Genomic DNA, 19,968 nt, shown 5'->3' on the forward strand with positions numbered 1-19,968 from the left:
TAAGTGCCTATCTCTTCTGTGTCTTTACCTCATTACCTTGTAATCTACCCCTTTTCTCCACCACTAATTATATCCTCCTCCGGAGGTCTTGAGAACTGTACCCCCTTGCGTCGTTTCATTTATCCCAGTCGTTGTGTCCTTTCCATCATTGATTTAGCGTAGCGCGATTTGTCCAACGTTCGAGTGGAATCGGGTGAGTTGGGGGTAATCGGGTAAACTGTGCGAACACGGCGGCCATTCCGCTCGGTCAAGCAACATCTGAAGCCGTGTCCGTAACAATATATATAAAACACAGTTTGTGTGTGTAATGTTACCGATAGACTCCTAAACGGAGAGGCTCACGTGCTTGATATTTGGCATAGACATGGCCATTGAGCCTGGGAAGAACATGGCCGACCTAAAAAAAAAAATTTCATAATATTTTTTTACCATATTTTTACCTCAGCGCATTTCAGCGAGGAATATTTAATACACGGAATCTGAGCCGGTGGCAGAGCAGCGTGCTGATTCGCTCAGAGCGATCACGTGATGTTCCTTGCCGCCATAAACTCACAGTTACGCGTTCGCACATAATTCAGAGCGAAAAGCGATTGCGTTTTTTCACATTTCAGCGAGGAACATTGCCTTTCACACCACATAGGTTTTTTTTTTCTTTCATCTTTAGATCCATATTTTTTTTCAGCGAGGAATATTATACACGGAATCTGAGCCGGTGGCAGAGAAGCACGCTGATTCGCTCAGAGCGATCACGTGATGTTCCTTGCCGCCATAAACTCACAGCAAGTAGCATAGATTTTAGCATGATTAGCATTTAGCATGATTTAGCATGATTTAGCATAGATAGTAGCATGTTTCACATAGATTTTTTTTCAGCGAGGAATATTATACACGGAATCTGAGCCGGTCGGTGGCAGAGCAGCGCGCTGATTCGCTCAGAGCGATCACGTGATGTTCCATCCCCGCCGCCAGACCATTGAACATAAAACACAGTTTGTGTGTGTGTAATGTAATGTTACCTCCCCTCCCCTCCCACCTCCGTCCTCCCCTCCCCCCTCCATCCTCCCCTTCCCCTTCTCTTCCCCCTCCACCCTACCCCCTCCCTTCCCCCTCCACCCTACCCCATCTCCTTTCCCCCTCCTCCCTTCCCCTCCCCCTTCCCCCCTCCCCCTCCCCCTCCCCCCCCTCCCCCTCCCCCTCCCCCTCCTCCTCCCCCTCCCCCACCTCCCCCCTCCTTCCTCCCCTCCCCCCTCCATCCTCCCCTTCCCCTCTACCCCCTCCACCCTCCCCTTCCCCCCCTCCATCCTCCCCTCCCCCCCCCTTTCCCCTCCACCCTACCCCCTCCCTTCCCCCTACACCCTACCCCCTCCCCTTTCCCCCTCCCCTTCCCCCATTACCCTCCCCCTTCCCCCACCTCCCCCTCCCCTCACCCTCCTCCCTCCCCCCCTCCTCTCCCCCCCCTCCCTCCCCTCACCCCTCCCTCCCCCTCCCCCCTCTTCTCCCCCGCCCGGCAATGCAGGGTACTTCTGCTCGTATATATATATGTATATATATATATGTGGCAGAAGATGGCTGTCATCCGTCCGTTCACAGTTTACACTGATTGCCGGCATGAGACTAGGTGCAATGTGATTGGTGACTGGCAATATTGAATAATGTATCATATCGGCTTATTAAAAGCTGATATTCGAAATATTATTTCGTATTTGATGATCGTAACTCATGGCCTAGATAATTCTGTCAAAATCTAGAGTGAAATCGGGATGTATATTTTTTCTTCGGAAAAAGCGATTTATGAAATCTCGATGTAATTAAATAATAGCCTTCGTGGGATGTGACGTTTTGGAGTGGGGCGGGTGGGGGGAGAGGAGTAGGGGAGAGAGAGAGAGAGGGGAGTGGGGGAGGAATGGGAGAGAAAGGAGAGGGGGGGGGGGGATGAAGAGCGATATGCTGAGAAGATAATATAGAGTGAGGATATAAACCTTATAAATGCCATACCTTTTATTTCTCGAGCATTTTCTGAGGGGAAAGAGGGGAGAGAAAGGATGGTGTAGAGAAAGGAAGGAAGAGAGGACAGCGATTTGGAGGATTGGGGGGTGGGGGAGTTTCGTTCTGTATCCATCCTGTCCTCCCATACCTCCCTACCCTCTGGTGTGCTCCCCCCAACCCCACCCTCTCAGTACTGTTTATTTTGTCCTATTGTGTCCAGATTTGTTTCATGGTCTCGCTCTTCCACGAGCTTTGACTTTGCATGCAGAAAATATCATAGGTTGGCAACCACTGTACAGGTTTGCTGGCCCGAATGTTCTCTTTGTGTTGAAGTGCCTTGGAAGGGAGGTCATCTATTATATTGTTATGCTTGTGGGGGGTAGGTAATGAAATACCTTAGTCCAGGTAGAATGTATAGGGTAGTGTGCTCCGACTGTCGTGAAGAAGAAGAAACCTCCTGTACCTAAGTCAGGGCCGGATGCCGTGTAAGTGTATATTTGTCTCCATGCGAGGGGTGGAGCTATGTTAATTAGTTAGGGTATAAGGGTAGATTCCCTGTGTGTAGTTGTCTCTGTGGTTTCCCCTTTGTTCCTTATGACACTTACAACACCAGATATGCGATCAGCGCCTACAAATAAAAATAACATACGGTAATCGCCGACCGGATCCGAACATTACCACTGACGCCAACCAGCCAAGCCATCTCAAGAGGCGTCAAGAATGGCCATGAGGCCCCACCCCAAAAGGAATGATTGATAGCCATAGACTGATGCGATGGCGCTCTGATTGGAGCACGGGTGACGTCAGAGAGAACATTCCAGCATGAGGAGCAAAAAGGCGAAGCGACCGCCATCCTTCTCTCTTTCTGTCCCGGGCTGGTCACAGGCGGTCACAGTTATACTCTCGCTCTCGGTTCATGGTGTTCGTGGAAGACGGACTCATTTGTTTGCGTGCTCTCTCTTTGGTTCAGGGTTTCAGAATGAGCAGTCGCATGTCCTTGTCACTCTCTTGGTCCTGGCTTTGATCCCGTCTCGGTCGCAGTTATACTCTCTCTTGTCCTGGTCGTATTTTTGCTTTCCCTGTTCCGGGCTGTGGGAAAGGCGGACGCAACTCTCTCTCTCTCTTGGTGCTGGCTCGTGTCGGTTGCGCTTGGTGCCGTGTGCGCCTGAGAGGAACATCGGGGCTCGGTGCAGCTGAGCAGGAAGGACGAGAAAGGAGCGCGGGCCTGTTTGCTTCGCATCGGCGGCTGGCGTGGAACGCGACTTCGCGCCCAGGCGTGGTTTCCCACGCAGAGACTCGGGGATCCATTCAACGACTGACAGGGTTCGAGGGCCGCTTGAGGAGACCAGAGCTGAGTACAAGCAAACGCTACACACCACATTTTTACTTTCGTTATTTTATCATCCGCTTGTGTTGCATATGAGTCTGCGTGGAGGGTCCCTCGGTTAGGAATTTTGTTTCATTGTTTTTTATTGTATTGCATTGATTTTTATTAAATCCTTTATTTGTTGACTTTCAATTCCTTGTCTTGTCTGTTTATTTGTTTGTGGGAATCGGATAACCCTCGTCGCATCCGGCCATACAGGTAAGGACCTCACTGCCCTCCACTACCCCCCCCGCGTGTGCTGAAGAGATAACACCACCATAGTTTGGGCATATGCCTCAGAGTTAAAGCGCGGTTGGCCATCCGTCACCCTGTGGTGTTCACTACAACGTAGACACGCGACAATATATCGCAAACCGTGGTGTCTGCCCAGGCGTTCATCTGTTTCCCGCTTACGGCGACAGCTTCCTGCACTGCATTTGCAAAGCTCAACATTCACTTTTGAAATTACATGAGAACAGGCATGAGTAATGTTGATGCTGAAGGAGCTGTGCTCCAACTCAAATCGAAAGAATGGACGCGACAAAAAGCTGGAATTCGTCCGAGTTTCTTTATTGCATCAAATCAACTCGGGTAAAAATGAAAAGCCCGTTTATCGGGCAGCATTATACACAAGCACTCGAATATCTCATGCCGGAGCGTTTGCCCTTAAAAGGCGCGACTGGGCGTGTCCGGGAGACCTGGGCGAGTCTGGACATGCCCGGGAACGGCGAGACTGGGTGTCGCCGGAAAGGCCGGGCGTGCCTGGACATGCCCGGGAACGGCGAGACTGGGTGTCGCCGGACGGGCCGGGCGAGCCCGGGAAAGGCGAGTCCGGGCATGCCCGGGAAAGGCGAGACTGAGCGTCTCCGGGCGGTCTGGGCGAGCCCGGCACAGCGATCGCTCCGTGGTTGCGTCCTCGGCAGGTGTAAGGCGATTGTGTATGTTCAGCGGCAACTGCTACACACGCCCCCCCAGAATCGACTTGCACCGGCAGGGTCAATTTAAGGGGGGTCCTGATGACCTGGCCGAAGCGACCCCTGGAGGGTCGTGGGGGGGGGGGGTCCGGTGTGGGGGTGTGTGGTCGAGCGGGAGGCACCGTGGACGGGGGGCGGCCTCGCCGCGGAGGAAGGGCCAACCGAGGTGGTTGGTCGATGTCCACGTGCGCCGGCTTGAGGCTGTCCACCGAAATCCGGTCCGACCTGCCGCCGACGTCGATGACGAAGGACTTGTCGTCCCGTCGCAGGACCCGGAAGGGTCCGTCGTACGGCGGCCTGAGTGGCCCCCGGTGTGCGTCATGACGCACAAAAACGTACTCCGCTGTGCGAAGCGCTGGGGAGACGTAGGACTGGGGGTCACCGTGGTGGGAAGTTGGCACGGGGGCAAACCGTCGGGCGGTCTCCTGGAGGTCCGAGCACTGGCGAGCTGCGGACCAGGGACTGGTAGCGTCGTGCACGAATTCACCCGGGACGCGTAGCGGCTGGCCGTAGACCAGCTCGGCGGTGGACGCCCGGAGGTCCTCCTTGGGGGCCGTGCAGAGGCCCAAAAGGACCCACGGTAGCCGGTCGGTCCAGCCGCCGTCCTGAAGGCCGGCCATGAGCGTGGCCTTCATGTAACGGTGGAACCGCTCGCACAACCCGTTGGCTTGGGGGTGGTAGGCCGTGGTACGGTGGAGCCTGACCCCCAGGTTGCGGGCGACCGCGCCCCACAGCTCGGAGGTGAACTGCGGCCCGCGGTCCGAAGAGATGTCCGCCGGTGCGCCGAAATGGGCGACCCAGGTGGCGATGAAAGCCTGCGCCACGTCGGAGGTGGTGGTGGAGACGAGGGGAACGGCCTCCGGCCACCTGGTGGTCCTGTCCACCATGGTGAGCAGGTGTGTGAAGCCCCGTGATGGGGGGAGGGGGCCCACCAGGTCCACGTTGACGTGGTCGAAACGCCGTTCGGGCACGGTGAAAGGTGCCAGCGGAGCCTGGGTGTGTCGGTGGACCTTGGCCTGTTGGCAGGCCGTGCCGGTGCTGGTCCAATCGCGGACATCCCGTCGAAGGCCGTGCCAGACGAATCGCGCCGACACCAGCTTCTGGGAAGCTTTCCGGCCCGGGTGGGGCCATGGAGGGAGGCGAAGATGCGGCGTTGCCAGGTAACGGGCACGATGGGGCGAGGCTGGCCTTGGGAGACGTCGCAGAGCAGGACAGTGTCCGTGAAGGGGACGTCGGCCAGGCGGAGGCCCGTGTCCGCCGCCCGGAGGGCTTGCACCATGGTGTCGGTGGTCTGGTCAGCCGCCATAAGCGCGAAGTCCACGCCGAGGTGGACCGCGTTCGCGCTGGCCCGAGAAAGACAGTCGGCCACGGCGTTGTCTTTGCCGGCGACGTGCCGGATGTCTGTGGTAAACTCCGACACGGCGGAGAGGTGGCGCTGCTGGCGGGCCGACCACGGCTCCGTGACTTTGGCCATTGCGTAAACCAACGGCTTGTGGTCGACGAAAGCCGTGAAGGGTCGGCCCTCCAGGAGGTGGCGGAAATGGCGAACGGCCAGGTGTAGACCGAGGAGCTCGCGGTCAAACGTGCTATATTTGAGCTCGTTCGGCCGGAGTTGCCGGCTGAAAAAAGCGAGTGGGTTGCCAATGAAGGAGCTGTGCTCCAACTCGAATCGAAAGAATGGACGCGACAAAAAGCTGGAATTTGTCCGAGTTTCTTTATTGCATCAAATCAAGTCGGGTAAAAATGAAAAGCCCGTTTATCGGGCAGCATTATATACACGCACTCGAATATCTCATGCCGGAGCGTTTGCCCTTAAAAGGCGTGACTGTGCGTGTCCGGACATGCCCGGGAATGGCGAGACTGGGTGTCGCCGGACGGGCCGGGCGTGCCTGGACATGCCTGGGAACGGCGAGACTGGGTGTCGTCGGACGGGCCGGGCGAGCCCGGGAAAGGCGAGTCCGGGCATGCCCAGGAAAGGCGAGACTGAGCGTCTCCGGGCGGCCTGGGCGAGCCCGGCACAGCGATCGCTCCGTGGTTGCGTCCTCGGCAGGTGTAAGGCGATTGTGTATGTTCAGCGGCAACCGCTACAATGCCAAATTTATTTTGCAAGCAGGATATTTTGTCCTCTTTTTGGACAAATTCAACCCTCCGTGGCCCTATGCTGCACCACCAATCTGCGGTGGGCGGTATAAGTAGCTCAGAGCTTTTTCTCTGAATGAAACCAAGAGTGCAATACAATTTCGTGTTTGAAGTCCATTAAATCTATCTATAATTCCAGTAATCTCTGTCTGTACGTTTGTACGTCTGTTTGTCTGTGACCGCTGTTTCTCGACAACCACGGGTCCGATATACTTTTAACTTGCCAGGTATATTGCTGGGGACCCGAGGATGTGCCTTTTCAAGGTTTCATATTAATCGGACAATTACTTACCGAGCTATGTCCAAAAAACGATTCAACCAATCAGAGAGCAGCGAACGATCGCGTGTGCCGAACGTGGCGGACACACTCTGCCTCGGACGGCACATTTGAGAGCGTATTCATTTATTTCACGTTTGCAAACTATGTTGGCGTTAAACTATGTTTTAAAACTAATAAAACCGAATTTGCGATTCATTCGCTTTCCTGCGCGTTTGTGCACGCGATGGCGATTTCTTTACCAAACTCCGGAAGCCGTTCGCTTTGGACCAAACCATTGCATGTAAATAGAGGGGGGGGATTGTCACCGTACTCGCAAGCCGTTCGCTTTGGACCAAACCATTTCATGTAAATAGAGGGGGGGGGATATAATTTTAGATATAGATATAGTACGGGCAATGCCCTAGTATTATTTAAATTGATATACTGTACAGTATCAACTTAAATTAAACTTTTCCTGTCACAGCAACAGATGCTTTTGCTAACTTGTCCCATCACTCTGGACAGGTACTCTTCCTAGTGTGTAGATATGTAATGTATATATAATGAAATACGGCAGTACTCCATATAGAGGGGAAAAAATGATATATGGGGGAAAAAATGGCTGCTGCATCAAATGTGTACAAAGTGACATGCTGAGAAGATAATATAGAGTGAGGATATTAACCTTTTAAAACCCATATCTTTTATTCTCGAGCGTTTTCTGAACTACCAAGACTTAAAAAGACGCCAGAATACATTGCAAGAGTACCACATAGGGAGATCGCTTCGTCGCAAAATTGCACTTCTTCTTCGTCTTCTTAATCCCCTCTAAAAACGATGTTCAACTGTTGCTCAACCTCACAATAACTGCTGAAGCGATTAGGGTGATTCCAATGCGAGGAAATTACTTTGTCTCTGGCCTATTGCATGCAACCCAAAATAACAAAGTGTATATTAAACAGTTACTGATTTATTAAAATAATTCAAGCGTAAATGTGGACTCAACCAAAACAGGCCAGGATTGTGGGATGGTGGGAAAAATGGACAGAAGCATTCCAAAAGGGACACTTATCCTCCACCACCCACCCATCCCCAAAAATCAACTGAAACAAGTATAGAAATAATTTAATAACATAGATGGGTTTAATCCATACCAGAATAACGAAATATATAATACATTAAGCATTTTATTATGAAGATAAATTGAACATAAATGTGGACTCAATCAAAACAGGTCAAGATTGCGGGAGGGTGGGAACAGGGTGGGAACAGGGTGGAAGAACCATTTCAGAACCACTTCAAAGGCGAAACATTTCCAGGCACAGTTCCATTATTTTAGGTTTGGAGGGGGGAAGGGGAGCGCGAAAAATTACATTGCACTAACAAATGTAATTTCGATTTCAATCTCCTGGTTAAACAATCAATCAACATCAACAACCATTGCTATTGTTGTTGTTGCCGATTGTTCAATTGGGAAGTTATAATGACAATTACAGAAACTACACTGAAAATACCTATGAAACTTTTTCACCAACGTTTACTACCTAACAGACCATGATTTCTGGCACAATGTTTTTGTACACTTAAAAAAACAAACATAATTCAACCCTCTAAGCATTTTCTTTAATGTAATCGTTGCAAATTTTACGTTAAAATTTTTGAAACGCTATGCAATATTAGGTAGGCTTACCTACCTTATTGTATATTTACAAGAGCAAAAGTCTTATTGCAAGAGACTGTTTCCCACATTCAGAGACCACATCTTCGGTTATTGGACATGTCAATCATCTTCTTCTTACTATTATTCTTCAACACATGTGAAAAAAATAGCCCCGAGTGGCCTGACGGTCATCTCTTTAAGTTGTAGTTCAGACCACTGTGAATTTTGAGGTACCACCCTGGTGGCCCCCCTGATCCCTTGGGAGGCCCCCTGATCCATTGGGAGGCCCCCTGATATGAAACAAAACATCTAAAACAGGGCAATCCTGCCCCCCCCCCCCCTCAATACCCCCTTCCCCCACCGCCATGGGAGCCCCCATGATCCAAAATCGGAGAAATGTAAGACTGAGCAATCCTGTGGATCATCGAGTAGAAGGGCTGTATAGGGTTTCAGAGTAATTGGTTGGTAAATAAGGGAGTTGGGATCTGACGTTTCAGAGGTTAACCACCCCTGGGAGCCCCCATGATCCAAAATCGAAAAATCAAAGCCTGAGTGATCCTGCGGACCATCGAGTAGAAGGGCTGTATCGGGTTCCAGAGCAATAGGTTGTTAAATAAGGGGTGAGTAGGGATCTGAAGATTGAAGGGAGATCCACTCCACCCTTCTCTGGGAGCCCCCATGATCCGACATCGAAAAATCGAAGCCTGAGCATTTGTGCAGGCTACTGTCTTGTATTCATGTGTCAAGTTTCAGATCAGCTGGGTGTTAGTAGCAAAATGGGGAGGAATGCGTCGCAGAAATAGCAAAACATTAACATTCGGAAGGACGACCAGATGGATGGACAGACGGACAGACATCTAGACATCACGACCCATTTTATAAGTTCATCTCTTCGATAATCGAGATGAGATGAGCTAAAAATCGATCGCTTTTGATGGGAGGGAAAGGGTTTGGGGGGAGGTGTGTCGGGTGTCCCCCTGGATCCGCTTTTGATAGCCCCCATCCTCCAAATCAATTGAAAAAAACATAAACAAGAAAAAAAATTTTTTTTTAAATGCAAAAGCAGAGGGATGAAATCTGAAAAAAAAAAAAAAAAAAAAAAAAAAATGTAGGAATGGCACCACAATACGACACCACAATCCTCTTATGAATTACCATGATGACATTTTTGACATTGTTCCATCACAACCCAAAAGTAAAACATCAAGAGATGCCTTGATGGTAACATTTCAATCATTGACCACACTCACACTACTCAAACATTCATGAAATGTAAGGATTCTTAACTGAAATTTAATGTGACAATTTGTGTATGTTGTGTGTGTGTGTGTGTGTGTGTATATATGTATGTATGTATGTATGTATGTATGTATATATACCTGCGTACATACATTCATAATGACTGTGTGTGGTGTTTCTATCAGAGCACTTGCTTTTACATGACGTTTTGATCCCAGTTTAATCTCAAATCGTGTTTGTAGAATTATTTTCTCTCAATATCAATGTAATAGAAGTACAAGCACTTCTTTCAGCCTTAGTCACTGTAGTAGTGGTAGTTGTCCATTAACCTCCTGCAGGTCATTGTGATGCCATAGTGGCATTCAAACTGACCTGCTGGTTTAAATTACCCATCAATAGACCCAGTAGGCCAGATTTATGAGGAGCCATAATAAGAACACTGCCACTACATTTCCATTTCCAAGGGGACTAATCCAAGCATTAACTGGATAATGAAGGGTATAGATATAGTCAGTGCTGAAGAGTTTTTCAGCAGATTGGAAAACATCTCCGGCAGTGACAGGACCATGGCGCACAATTTCAGGGTAAAGATCTGAAGAGGAGAGTGAGGACGGTTCTTTCACTTAAAGATTGTTAAATGCATGCAATAGTCTCCATGCAATGGTAGTGGTAGCATAAAACAGCATATCGATTTAAATTTGAGTTAGAAAGGTATCTAGTAGCAGTGGGGATAAGGGAGTACTTGGAAATTGGCAGGATTACAAAGGCTTGATGGGCCAAATGGTCTCCTTCTGCATTTAAGTTCCTTGTAAATCCTTGTAACACACACCATTGAGGGCAATACAACACCGCTTTCTTAACACACTCCACCACCCAGCAGCTCTTTAATCAATGTGGATTCAAAAAAAACACCATCTCAAATAATGTGAAAAACCACAAAATATTCTTTATTCTTTACGTGTTGCGTTGTGTTTTGCACATCGGAAACAATCACCCACCATTTCCACGTCAGAAACAGGCCCAAAGCTTGTAACGTAAATATCAGTCTTGACCTCAGTGGCTCGACCTGAGCATACAAAGGGACAAACATTGGATGGATTAATCAGTTACTTCATGCAAAGGTGAATATGTGCATACACGTAGCCTTAAATCAAATGCTAAGGGGTATAAGTTCAGTTAAATTGTTCAAATCATACATGCATCCGGTACCTACAATAATAATAGAGTGGACGAAGTGATAATCTCTACCAAAGTTCAGCACAGCAGAGGATCTCATGCGTTTGCAACGGCAAATGTTTATCAATTAACTGATGGGAGTGTACAGCGAAAGAACATTCTCAGCAACACTTTAAGGAAGCTGTTTTCTCCGAGCACATAACCGGGTGTGAAATTACATTTACTTGCAAATTTGTGTATAAATTTAAAAATAGTGAATGAAACATGAAAATGACGTTTGTCTCATGATTTGGACTTTGTTTGCCAGAAAAAGGCAATTCTTTAGTGTAGCTACAGAAAGAGAACAAACAAATAATTATTCTCATTAGAAAAAATATGGATAAAAAAATATGAATTCCAATAAACTGCACAACTCCCACTGAAGGTTGTGCTTCATGTAAATTATAACCGGAAGGGTCAATGAGCTTCAGTAACTTGAACATTCTTACCTCCAAAGCCTGGACGCAAACGGTTATCGTATCCGTCAAGCAACCGGTCCAAGGTGAGGGTGATGTTTTCTCGGAAGATTCGCAAGTCTTCTTTGCTGGGAGTTGACCCGCTTGACAGAGTGCACCATACGCTGTGTAAAACAGGAAAGAGAGAGAAAATATAATTTTGACAGGAGACTCTCTGCCCAGGTCAGAATCACAAATAAATTTCATATCAATAGTCTTTGGTAATATAATGAAAAGGTTCACTGTAATGTAAGTGTGTCATATATTGTACATGTTTTTATTATTTTGATGTACAGTAGTCTTTACAGAGCATTGGTGCTGCAAAATCAGTTTATTGGCAAGGCTTACACTGAGTGGTTTGCATTGCCCAGCATTGTTTTGTCGGTGCTCTTTCCTATTAAATGCGATCCATATATGTATATGGACTAATTTATATATACAGTGTCTCCACGGAAGTCATCCGGTATTGTAGGTGATGTGGTGCGCATGTGCATAATGCTTATGTCTAGTCACCTTTATTAGCTTAACTCGGAAGAGCCGTTTCTGGTCTCAACATTGTGCCTGAACGCAACTCCACTTCCTAGCTAGTGTGCAGCAAGGCAGAGACAATGTGTTCGTGTGGCAGACAGCCATTATTGCTCATAATCTGGGGGTGCATTCTATATATATATTCAATATAGACAACCTAGAAAATATATATAGAAATATAATAAATAATAAATTATAAATATATAAATAACATATTAATTAATATATATTAATTATTATATATAAATATAATATAATATTTATATATATATATATATATATATATATATAAATTCTAATATAGAAAAAGCCTTCAATTTCTGATATTTTGCCATTTCATTTGGGCCTCCCAATTGAAGCCCCGCCCGTAGGGCGGGTACCGTTGCTAGTACATATAAAGATATATACATATACATACACACATATTGATGTAATTGTACGAGAAACCCGAAGTTATAAGCAAAGTGTTTATAACATTTGTTTATAACTTTGAGAAACGTATATGTACACAAATATGGACTGGTCCTGGCACATATTTTGTACTGTACGCCGCTCCACTCACAAAGACTGAAGGAGAGCTTGGGTGGGAGTAGGGGAGGAGGGTTGGGAGGAGGGTGGTGGTGTGACGAGTGGGGGTGGGACCCATACTATGATGAATAAAAACCAATGAGAGTAAACCAAGTTAACCTGGTGACAGACAGACTGCTATTCCAACACGAAGTGAAACAAAATAAACATAGGGGCAATACCCCTGGCGCTCACCAGGTAGAATAAACAGTATACTGCACTGACTAAAGGTATTTCAAACCAATTTCAATCCTTGATAGAAGACAGGGCAGCATGTAGAATCATACTAACACAATCATAAGACTAAACGATCAAAGAAAAAATACCTATTTTGGGAGACAACACAAATTTGGCCACTCTCTCCCACCCCGTTTACCTCCACAGACCCGATTTTTTCCAATGCCTTGAACAAACATTGGTGCATCACGGATAATGACAGTTGTGGTCAAGTTTCATCAGAATTGCATGTGTAGTTTCTGAGAAGAAAGCAAATACATATTTTGTGGGGCAACTTCCCAAAAGATCCCCAAAGAGGCAGATTTCTTTTAATGTTGTGAACAAAATACAACATGGACCAACTTCTATCCACTCATCCCAACTCTCTCTTCCTCATATGTGGCGACTTCAACTGTCATCATGCCAGCTGGCTGGGTGTGGGTACCTCTCACCAGCCATGGCATCTCAGAAAAGGACTTCTGCGACTCACTGGGACTGACACAATATGTCAATTTCCCGACCCGGATCTCAGTCAATGGAGTATCTTCTCTTCTAGACTTGGCTATGACTAACTTTCCTGCAAATGTCTGCTGCTCTTCCTCTGCTCCAATAGGTTCTTCTGATCATTTGCTTGTTAAAGTGGACATCTCTCTGGCCATTCTCAGAGAGCCTCCTCAGCATCGACGAGTCTGGCATTTCACTCAGGCTGACTGGCACGGTCTTCAAGCAGCCATCAATCATCTGGACTGGTCTCCCATCTCTACTGCCTCTGACATCAACTCTTCCTGGGAATTCTTCCAAAGTAAACTGCTCTCTCTCATGCACAAATTTATCCCATCTCGTCTTCAGTTGTCATACCCTTCCTCCAGTCCATGGTACACTGAAGCTTGTGGTGAGGCAGTTGCCATGAAGCAACTTGTCTTCACCTCATGGAAGGCTAATCCAACTGAAGGCAATCTCAGTTCCTTTCACAAAGCTCGGAATAAGTGTGTGACTACCCTCGGGAGAGCCAGGAAACACTATCTTTCTCCTCTCAAGACTGAACTCTCAAACCTGTCTCCCTCCTCCAAATCCTGGTGGCATCTGGTCAAATCTGTTTCCGGTGTTTGTTCCCATTCCATCCCCTCCCTTACCTCAAATGGCTACACAGCTAACTCCACATGTGAAAAAGCTGAATGCTTCAACTCTGTGTTTGCCTCAAATCTTGTGTCCCAAACCCATGTCTCTCTGTGTACCAATGCTACGCAGTCAAACCCAGCTGATCCTGGACTCCGTGTCCTTCTCTCCTGACAAGGTGGAGAAGTTTTTGTCAAACCTCGACTCTAATTCTGCAACTGGACAAGAGGCATCAGCCCATGGGTCCTAAAATCCTGCTCTGCCGATATATCTCACCCTTTCTCCGTTCTCTTCACCCTCTCTTTTGATCAAGGTCATCTGGCATCTGCTTGGAAATCAGCCAACATTACCGCTTTACACAAAAAAGGTGCAAAAACAGATCCTTGCAACTCCAGACCAATCAGCCTGTGCCCAATAATCAACAAGGTCATGGAATCAGTCATCGCTTCTGACATCAAATCCTTCCTCTTCTCCAATGGCTTGATCTCATATCATCAATTTGGATTCAGACCAGGTCACTCTACTCTGGACATGCTGCTTCTGCTGTCTCAGCAATGGATGGAGGTCCTCAATACCAAACAGGAAATCAGAGCCGTCTCCCTTGACATACAGTTGCGAGAAAAAGTAAGTACACCCCATGTAAAGTTTTGACTTTTTCAACATACAGCTATTTGATCTTCATTTCAACAATATTGATAGATAACGGTGATATAATACAACAAATATCATGAAACATTTACATTTTGTAGTCCATTGCATAATTTAAATAAACATAAATGCAAATTTCACATGTGGAAAAAGTAAGTACACCCCTACATTTATCACGACTTCAAATACCTAAAATTAGAATCAGGTGCACCAGCTCAGGTGAAAATGATTAGAACATCGTTAGAGAGGATCTTGGAGGAACCTGTCTTATTTAAACCTCAGAAATTTAGTTTGGTTTGCTCTTTGTTGTTGAAGTGTGTGGCGTCACCATGCCGAGATAAAAAGAGCTCTCTGAGGCCTTCAGAAAGAAGGTTATAGATGCCTACGAGTCTGGGAAGGGATTTAAAAAGATCTCCAAACAATATGAAATCAATCATTCGACTGTCTGGAAGATCATCTACAAGTGGAGAAGATTCCAAACAACTGCCAACTTGTTCATGCCAGGCTGCCCCAGCAAGTTCAGCCCGAGAGCAGACCGCAAGATGCTGAAAGAAGTCTCTAAGAACCCCAGAATGTCATCACGGGACCTACAGGTAGCTCTTGGCACTGTTGATGTCAAAGTGCACGAGTCTACCATTAGAAAGAGGCTGCACAAATTTGATCTACATGGGAGGTGTGCCAGGAAGAAACCTTTGCTGTCCAGAAAGAACATCAGAGCAAGACTAAAGTTTGCCAATGAACACCTAGGCAAAGACCAGCACTTCTGGAACAATGGGGAGAGATGGGGAAGCACACAAACAAATGAGTCAAAGGTAGAGCTATTTGGCCACAGTACCAGAAGCCATGTTTGGCATAAACCAAAGACAGCATTTGACCACAAGAACCTGATACCAACTGTAAAACATGGTGGTGGAAATATTATGGTTTGGAGCAGCTTTGCTGTATCAGGGCCTGGGCAGCTCACCATCATAGAATCCACAATGAATTCTTCATTGTACCAGATGGTGCTTGAGGATAATGTGAGGCCATCTGTCAGAAGTTGAAGCTCAACCGAAGGTGGACCATGCAACATGACAATGACCCTAAACATACCAGTAAATCCACCAAGGAATGGCTGAAAAGAAAGAAAAGGAGGGTTCTGGAATCGCCAAGTCAAAGCCCGGATCTAAATCCCATCGAGATGTTGTGGGGGGATTTGAAACGAGCTGTGCATGCAAGAAACCCATCAAACATTGCACAGCTGAAAGAATTCTGCATGGAGGAGTGGGCAAAAATTTCTCCCAGTCGATGTCAGAGACTGGTAGACAGTTATAAGAAACGCCTACTTGAGGTTGTTTCTGCCAAAGGGGGCAATACCACCTATTAGAGCCAAGGGTGTACTTACTTTTTCCACATGCGAAATTTGCATTTATGTTTATTTAAATTATCCAATGGACTACAAAATGTAAATGTTTCATGATATTTGTTATATTATATCACCTTTATCTATCAATATTGCTGAAATGAAGATCAAATAGCTAAATGTCGAAATATGTTGAAAAAGTCAAAACTTTACATGGGGTGTACTTACTTTTTCACGTGACTTTATCACGTGCCTTCGATACGGTCTGGCATCGCTCATCAAACTCCGCTCACCTGCTCATCAACCTCTCCCCCGCTCTGCTCATCAAACTCTCCTCCTATGGTATCCATGGAAATCTCCACGCATGGCTTGCGGACTTCCTCTCTGGTCGTAATCAACTTGTGGCCCTGAATGGTTTTCTCTAATCTCCCCTTTCCTGTTCAGGCTGGAGTTCCCAAAGGTAGTGTTCTGGGCCCTGTGCTTTTTCTGGTCTTCATCAATGATCTCTCCGACTCTCTGGAAAATCCTCTCTATCTCTTTGCTGATGACTCCACTCTCTGCCGCTCCATACCTCACTCCATACTCCAACCCTCAGATCGGCAGTCTGCAGCCCCTCACTCTCTGCAGACATTTTTTTTTTTGTATACAAGATCGTGGCTCGTGTAAGAGCTAACATCAATCAAAAAAAAAAAAAACGGATACACAAAACATACAATAAAGGGAGCAGAAGACAAGATGGGGAGAGAGAGAGGGAAACACACAAGTACAATAGCAGAGAACAGGGACAACAGAAGCTCTGTGGGAGGGAGAGGGCTTGGGGGGGAGGGGGCTTGGGGGGGAGTAGGCTTGGGAAGGCGGGGGGAAGGTATAAAACACATGGACACTGCTAGAACTTCCAGGAAAGAAAGAAGTCAGGATTTCAAAAAAAGTGGATCTGGGTGACTTAACGGGGGTAGAACTGATCAAGGTTTTGGATGGGGGAAGATAAGAGATGGTGGTGAACAGCTGTTTTAAAGACCTGGAGGGAGGAGTAGGGTGAAGAGAGCGAGGGAGTTTGTTCCAGAGGCGGGAGAAAAGAGGAATGAAAGAGTCAAGGTGAGCAGAGAGTCTTGATTTTGGCAGTTTAACCAGGAAGGAATATTTGGGGTACAGGCAGGGCCGGCGCTACCATTAGGCCAACTAGGCAGCCGCCTAGGGCACAGACATCAGAGGGGCGCATTACTGAACCTTAAAGGATAACAGTTTTATACAAATTATTGTTTTAAGAAAAAACATAATAAAAGGAAAATATAATAGTTCATTGTTCATAATAGTGTAAGTGATTAATTTTGAGCATGTTCGCTTCGTGGCATACGTCACATCCTGTTTGAAACGGACGTAGCCTGCACCCATGCGCCTTCTCCCATACGTCACATCCGGCATGTTCAAAACGCTGCCGCCATTTCGTCGTTGGGCGCATGGATTGATCATCGTCAGGAAAACGGAAGAATTAATAATCGAAGTTGGCAATTTTTTTATTTTTTGGGGGGGGGGGAGGGGATGCAAGTAGGTGGCCTAGCCTCGGGAGTCGGGCGCAAAATAGTCTGGCGCCGGCCTTGGGTACAGCGCACAGATAGAGCTGGGGGAGCTCGGCCGGATAGGAGTCGGTAGAAGACAGAAAGCCCACCTACCTGCCTGCGGTGAGTGAGTGAAAGGCCCTCAGAGTTAGCTTCATTGCAGGAGATTCCAATGATTCTGAAAGCTTTGGTTTCAACAGCGTGAAGATGAGCTAGGTGTGAGGCAGGAGCACCAGCCCAGAGGGGAGAACAGTATTCCATTGAGCTGCAGATGAAAGCCTTGTATGTGGTGAGGAGCTCAGGTGTGCCAAGGAAGGGCTTCGCACGACGGAGGATGCCCAGTCGGCGACTGGCTTTGGAGGCCAGATTGGAAATGTGGTTTTCCCAGGAAAGATCATGGCAGATAGTGAGACCCAAAAGCTTGAGTGACAGAACTTCTTGGAGAGGATTATTGAGAAAATAGATGGGAGGGTTTGCATTATGGTCCTTTTGGAGAGAGAGAGTTATTGTGTGGGATTTCTCAGCCCCCCCCCCCCCCACTCCACCCGAGTGGGTGGGAGGGCCTCGATGTTGTATACAAAAAAACACCCAAACAACCTTGGTACATCAGGGTGATAAAGGTTGTGGTCAAGTTTCATCAGAATTGTGTGTGTAGTTTCTGAGAAGAAAGCAAACACTGATTTTGGTGGGCAACCCCCTCCTCCACCCATAGACCCCCTGAAGGGGCAGATTTTTTTTTAATGCTGTGAACAAACTTTGGTACATCATGGGTGATGAAGGTTGTGGTCAGGTTTCATCGAAATAGTGTGTAGTTTCAGAGAAGAAAGCAAATATATATATTTTGGGGGGTCTAATCTGGACACACTTTGACCCCCCTTAAACCCCCGAAAGGGGCAGATTTTTTTTTATGCCGTGAACCAAACTTTAGTCACAACACAACAAATATCATTTGTGCCAAATTTGGTCGCAATCCCACCAGCCTTTTCGGAGAAGAAGTTTCAAGTGTTTACGAATTGACGGACTAACAGACATCGCATAAGCTCACCTGAACTTCGTTCCAGGTGAGCTAAAAAAAACAGAAGAGATCACAGAATAAGTAGTTTTGAGGAAATCTATTTATTCCCACATGACGGTGAGCCTGGGGGCAGTAGTTGAACCAATTGCATGGAAATTCGACCGATGGCCAACAGGGAGGGAAGGATGGAGGGGTGGTGGGGAGGGAGGGAGGAGGAGGTGGTGGGGAGAGGGAGGAAGGAGGAGTGGTGGGGGGAGGAAGGAGGAGTGGTGGGGGGAGGGAGGGAGGAGTGGTGGGGGGAGGGAGGGAGGAGGGGGTGGTGGGGGGAGGGAGGGAGGAGGGGTGGTGGGGGGAGGGAGGGAGGAGGGGTGGTGGGGAGAGGGAGGAACGGGGTGGGGAGAAAGGGGTGGCAGGTGTGGAGGGGGGAGAAGGGGGTGGTGGGTGCAGAGGGGGAAGAAGGGGGTGGTGGGTGCGGAGGGGGGAGAAGGGGGTGGTGGGTGCGGAGGGGGGAGGAGGGGGTGGCGGGTGCGGAGGGGGAGGAGGGGGTGGCGGGTGCGGAGGGGGGAGGAGGGGTGGCGGGGGGAGGGGAGGGCGGCGGGTGCAGAGGGGGGAGGAGGGGGTGGCGGGGTGCAGAGGGGGGACGGGAGGGTGGCGGGTGCGGAGGGGTGGCGGGGTGTGGAGGGGGGAGGGGAGGGTGGTGGGGGAGGAGGGGGGAGGAGGCGGTGGCGGATGCGGATGAGGGAGGAGGTAGGAGGTAGGAGTGGTGGAGGGTGCGGGGGGGGGGGGTTCAAGCACCTTTCCCTACTCCGGGTGTCAAATCCCTGATTCAAGAGGAAAACAGCATTATCGTTCAGCGAGAAGCAGGCCAATGGCACTAAACCCGACCCAATAGCCTCGACATTTAGGAGCACACATTCGCACGAGCGCCGTCGACGTCACAAACAAACCGTTAGGGAAAAATCATTGGTGCCCGTTGGGAGCAAAACGGGCGGGCATCGGTAAGCCTCCAAAGCTCACGGGGCACACACATCACTCGTCTCTCGCTACAATTCGGCTCCTCGCTCTGTGGTGAACGTGCGCAGCATGGGTCGACACGGTGGAGGTCGATAAAAAAAGATTGCAGGTTGCACGTGGAAACCCCCAACGAGTGGGTGAAACAACGTGCCCCGAATCCATGTACACGGAGCTCTGAGGCTGCTTAGCATGCGGCGGCGTTCGCTTGACGAATGGCTCAGCGCATACTGAGAGCCCAGACCTTCCCCAGGTCTTGGGGATATGATCTGGTGTTTGACATTAAAGGGAGATTTGAATCATACTAATTCTGGATTTGGGATTAGGCCTTAAACGTGTGTGTGTGTGTGTGTGTGTGTGTGTGTGTGTGTGTGTGTGTGTGTGTGTGTGTGTGTGTGCGTGTACATGTGTGCGTGTATATGTGTGCATGTACATGTGTGTGTGTATATGTGTGCATGTGTGTGTGTGTACATGTGTGTGTATATATGTGTACATGTGTGTATGTGTGTGTATATGTATGCAGGTGTGTGTGTGTACATGTGTGTGTATATGTGTGCATGTGTGTATGTGTGTATATGTGTGCATGTGTGTGTATATATGTGTGCATGTGTGTACATGTGTGTGTATATGTGTGCATGTGTGTGTGTGTACATGTGTGTGTATATGTGTGCGTGTA

General features: G+C 48.1%; 1 protein-coding gene across 1 annotated transcript in view; it reads right to left on the reverse strand.

Annotated features, from left to right (window-relative positions):
- The window catches only part of LOC137414886 (gamma-aminobutyric acid receptor subunit alpha-6), a 229,103-nt gene extending 211,971 nt beyond the window's left edge, over nt 1-17,132 (reverse strand). Inside the window, exons 1-4 of the mRNA XM_078766254.1 lie at nt 17,065-17,132; nt 16,729-16,818; nt 11,288-11,382; nt 10,622-10,689 (exon numbers count right to left, since the gene is read on the reverse strand). Coding sequence (XP_078622380.1) covers nt 10,622-10,689; nt 11,288-11,382; nt 16,729-16,818; nt 17,065-17,132 — 321 coding nt within the window. The remainder of the gene's footprint in view (nt 1-10,621; nt 10,690-11,287; nt 11,383-16,728; nt 16,819-17,064) is intronic.
- Between the last annotated feature and the right edge of the window lie 2,836 nt (nt 17,133-19,968).

Source organism: Myxine glutinosa, chromosome 12, assembly GCF_964187855.1.
Source record: "Myxine glutinosa chromosome 12, kmMyxGlut1.1, whole genome shotgun sequence".
NCBI classification, from domain to species: Eukaryota; Metazoa; Chordata; class Myxini; order Myxiniformes; family Myxinidae; genus Myxine; species Myxine glutinosa.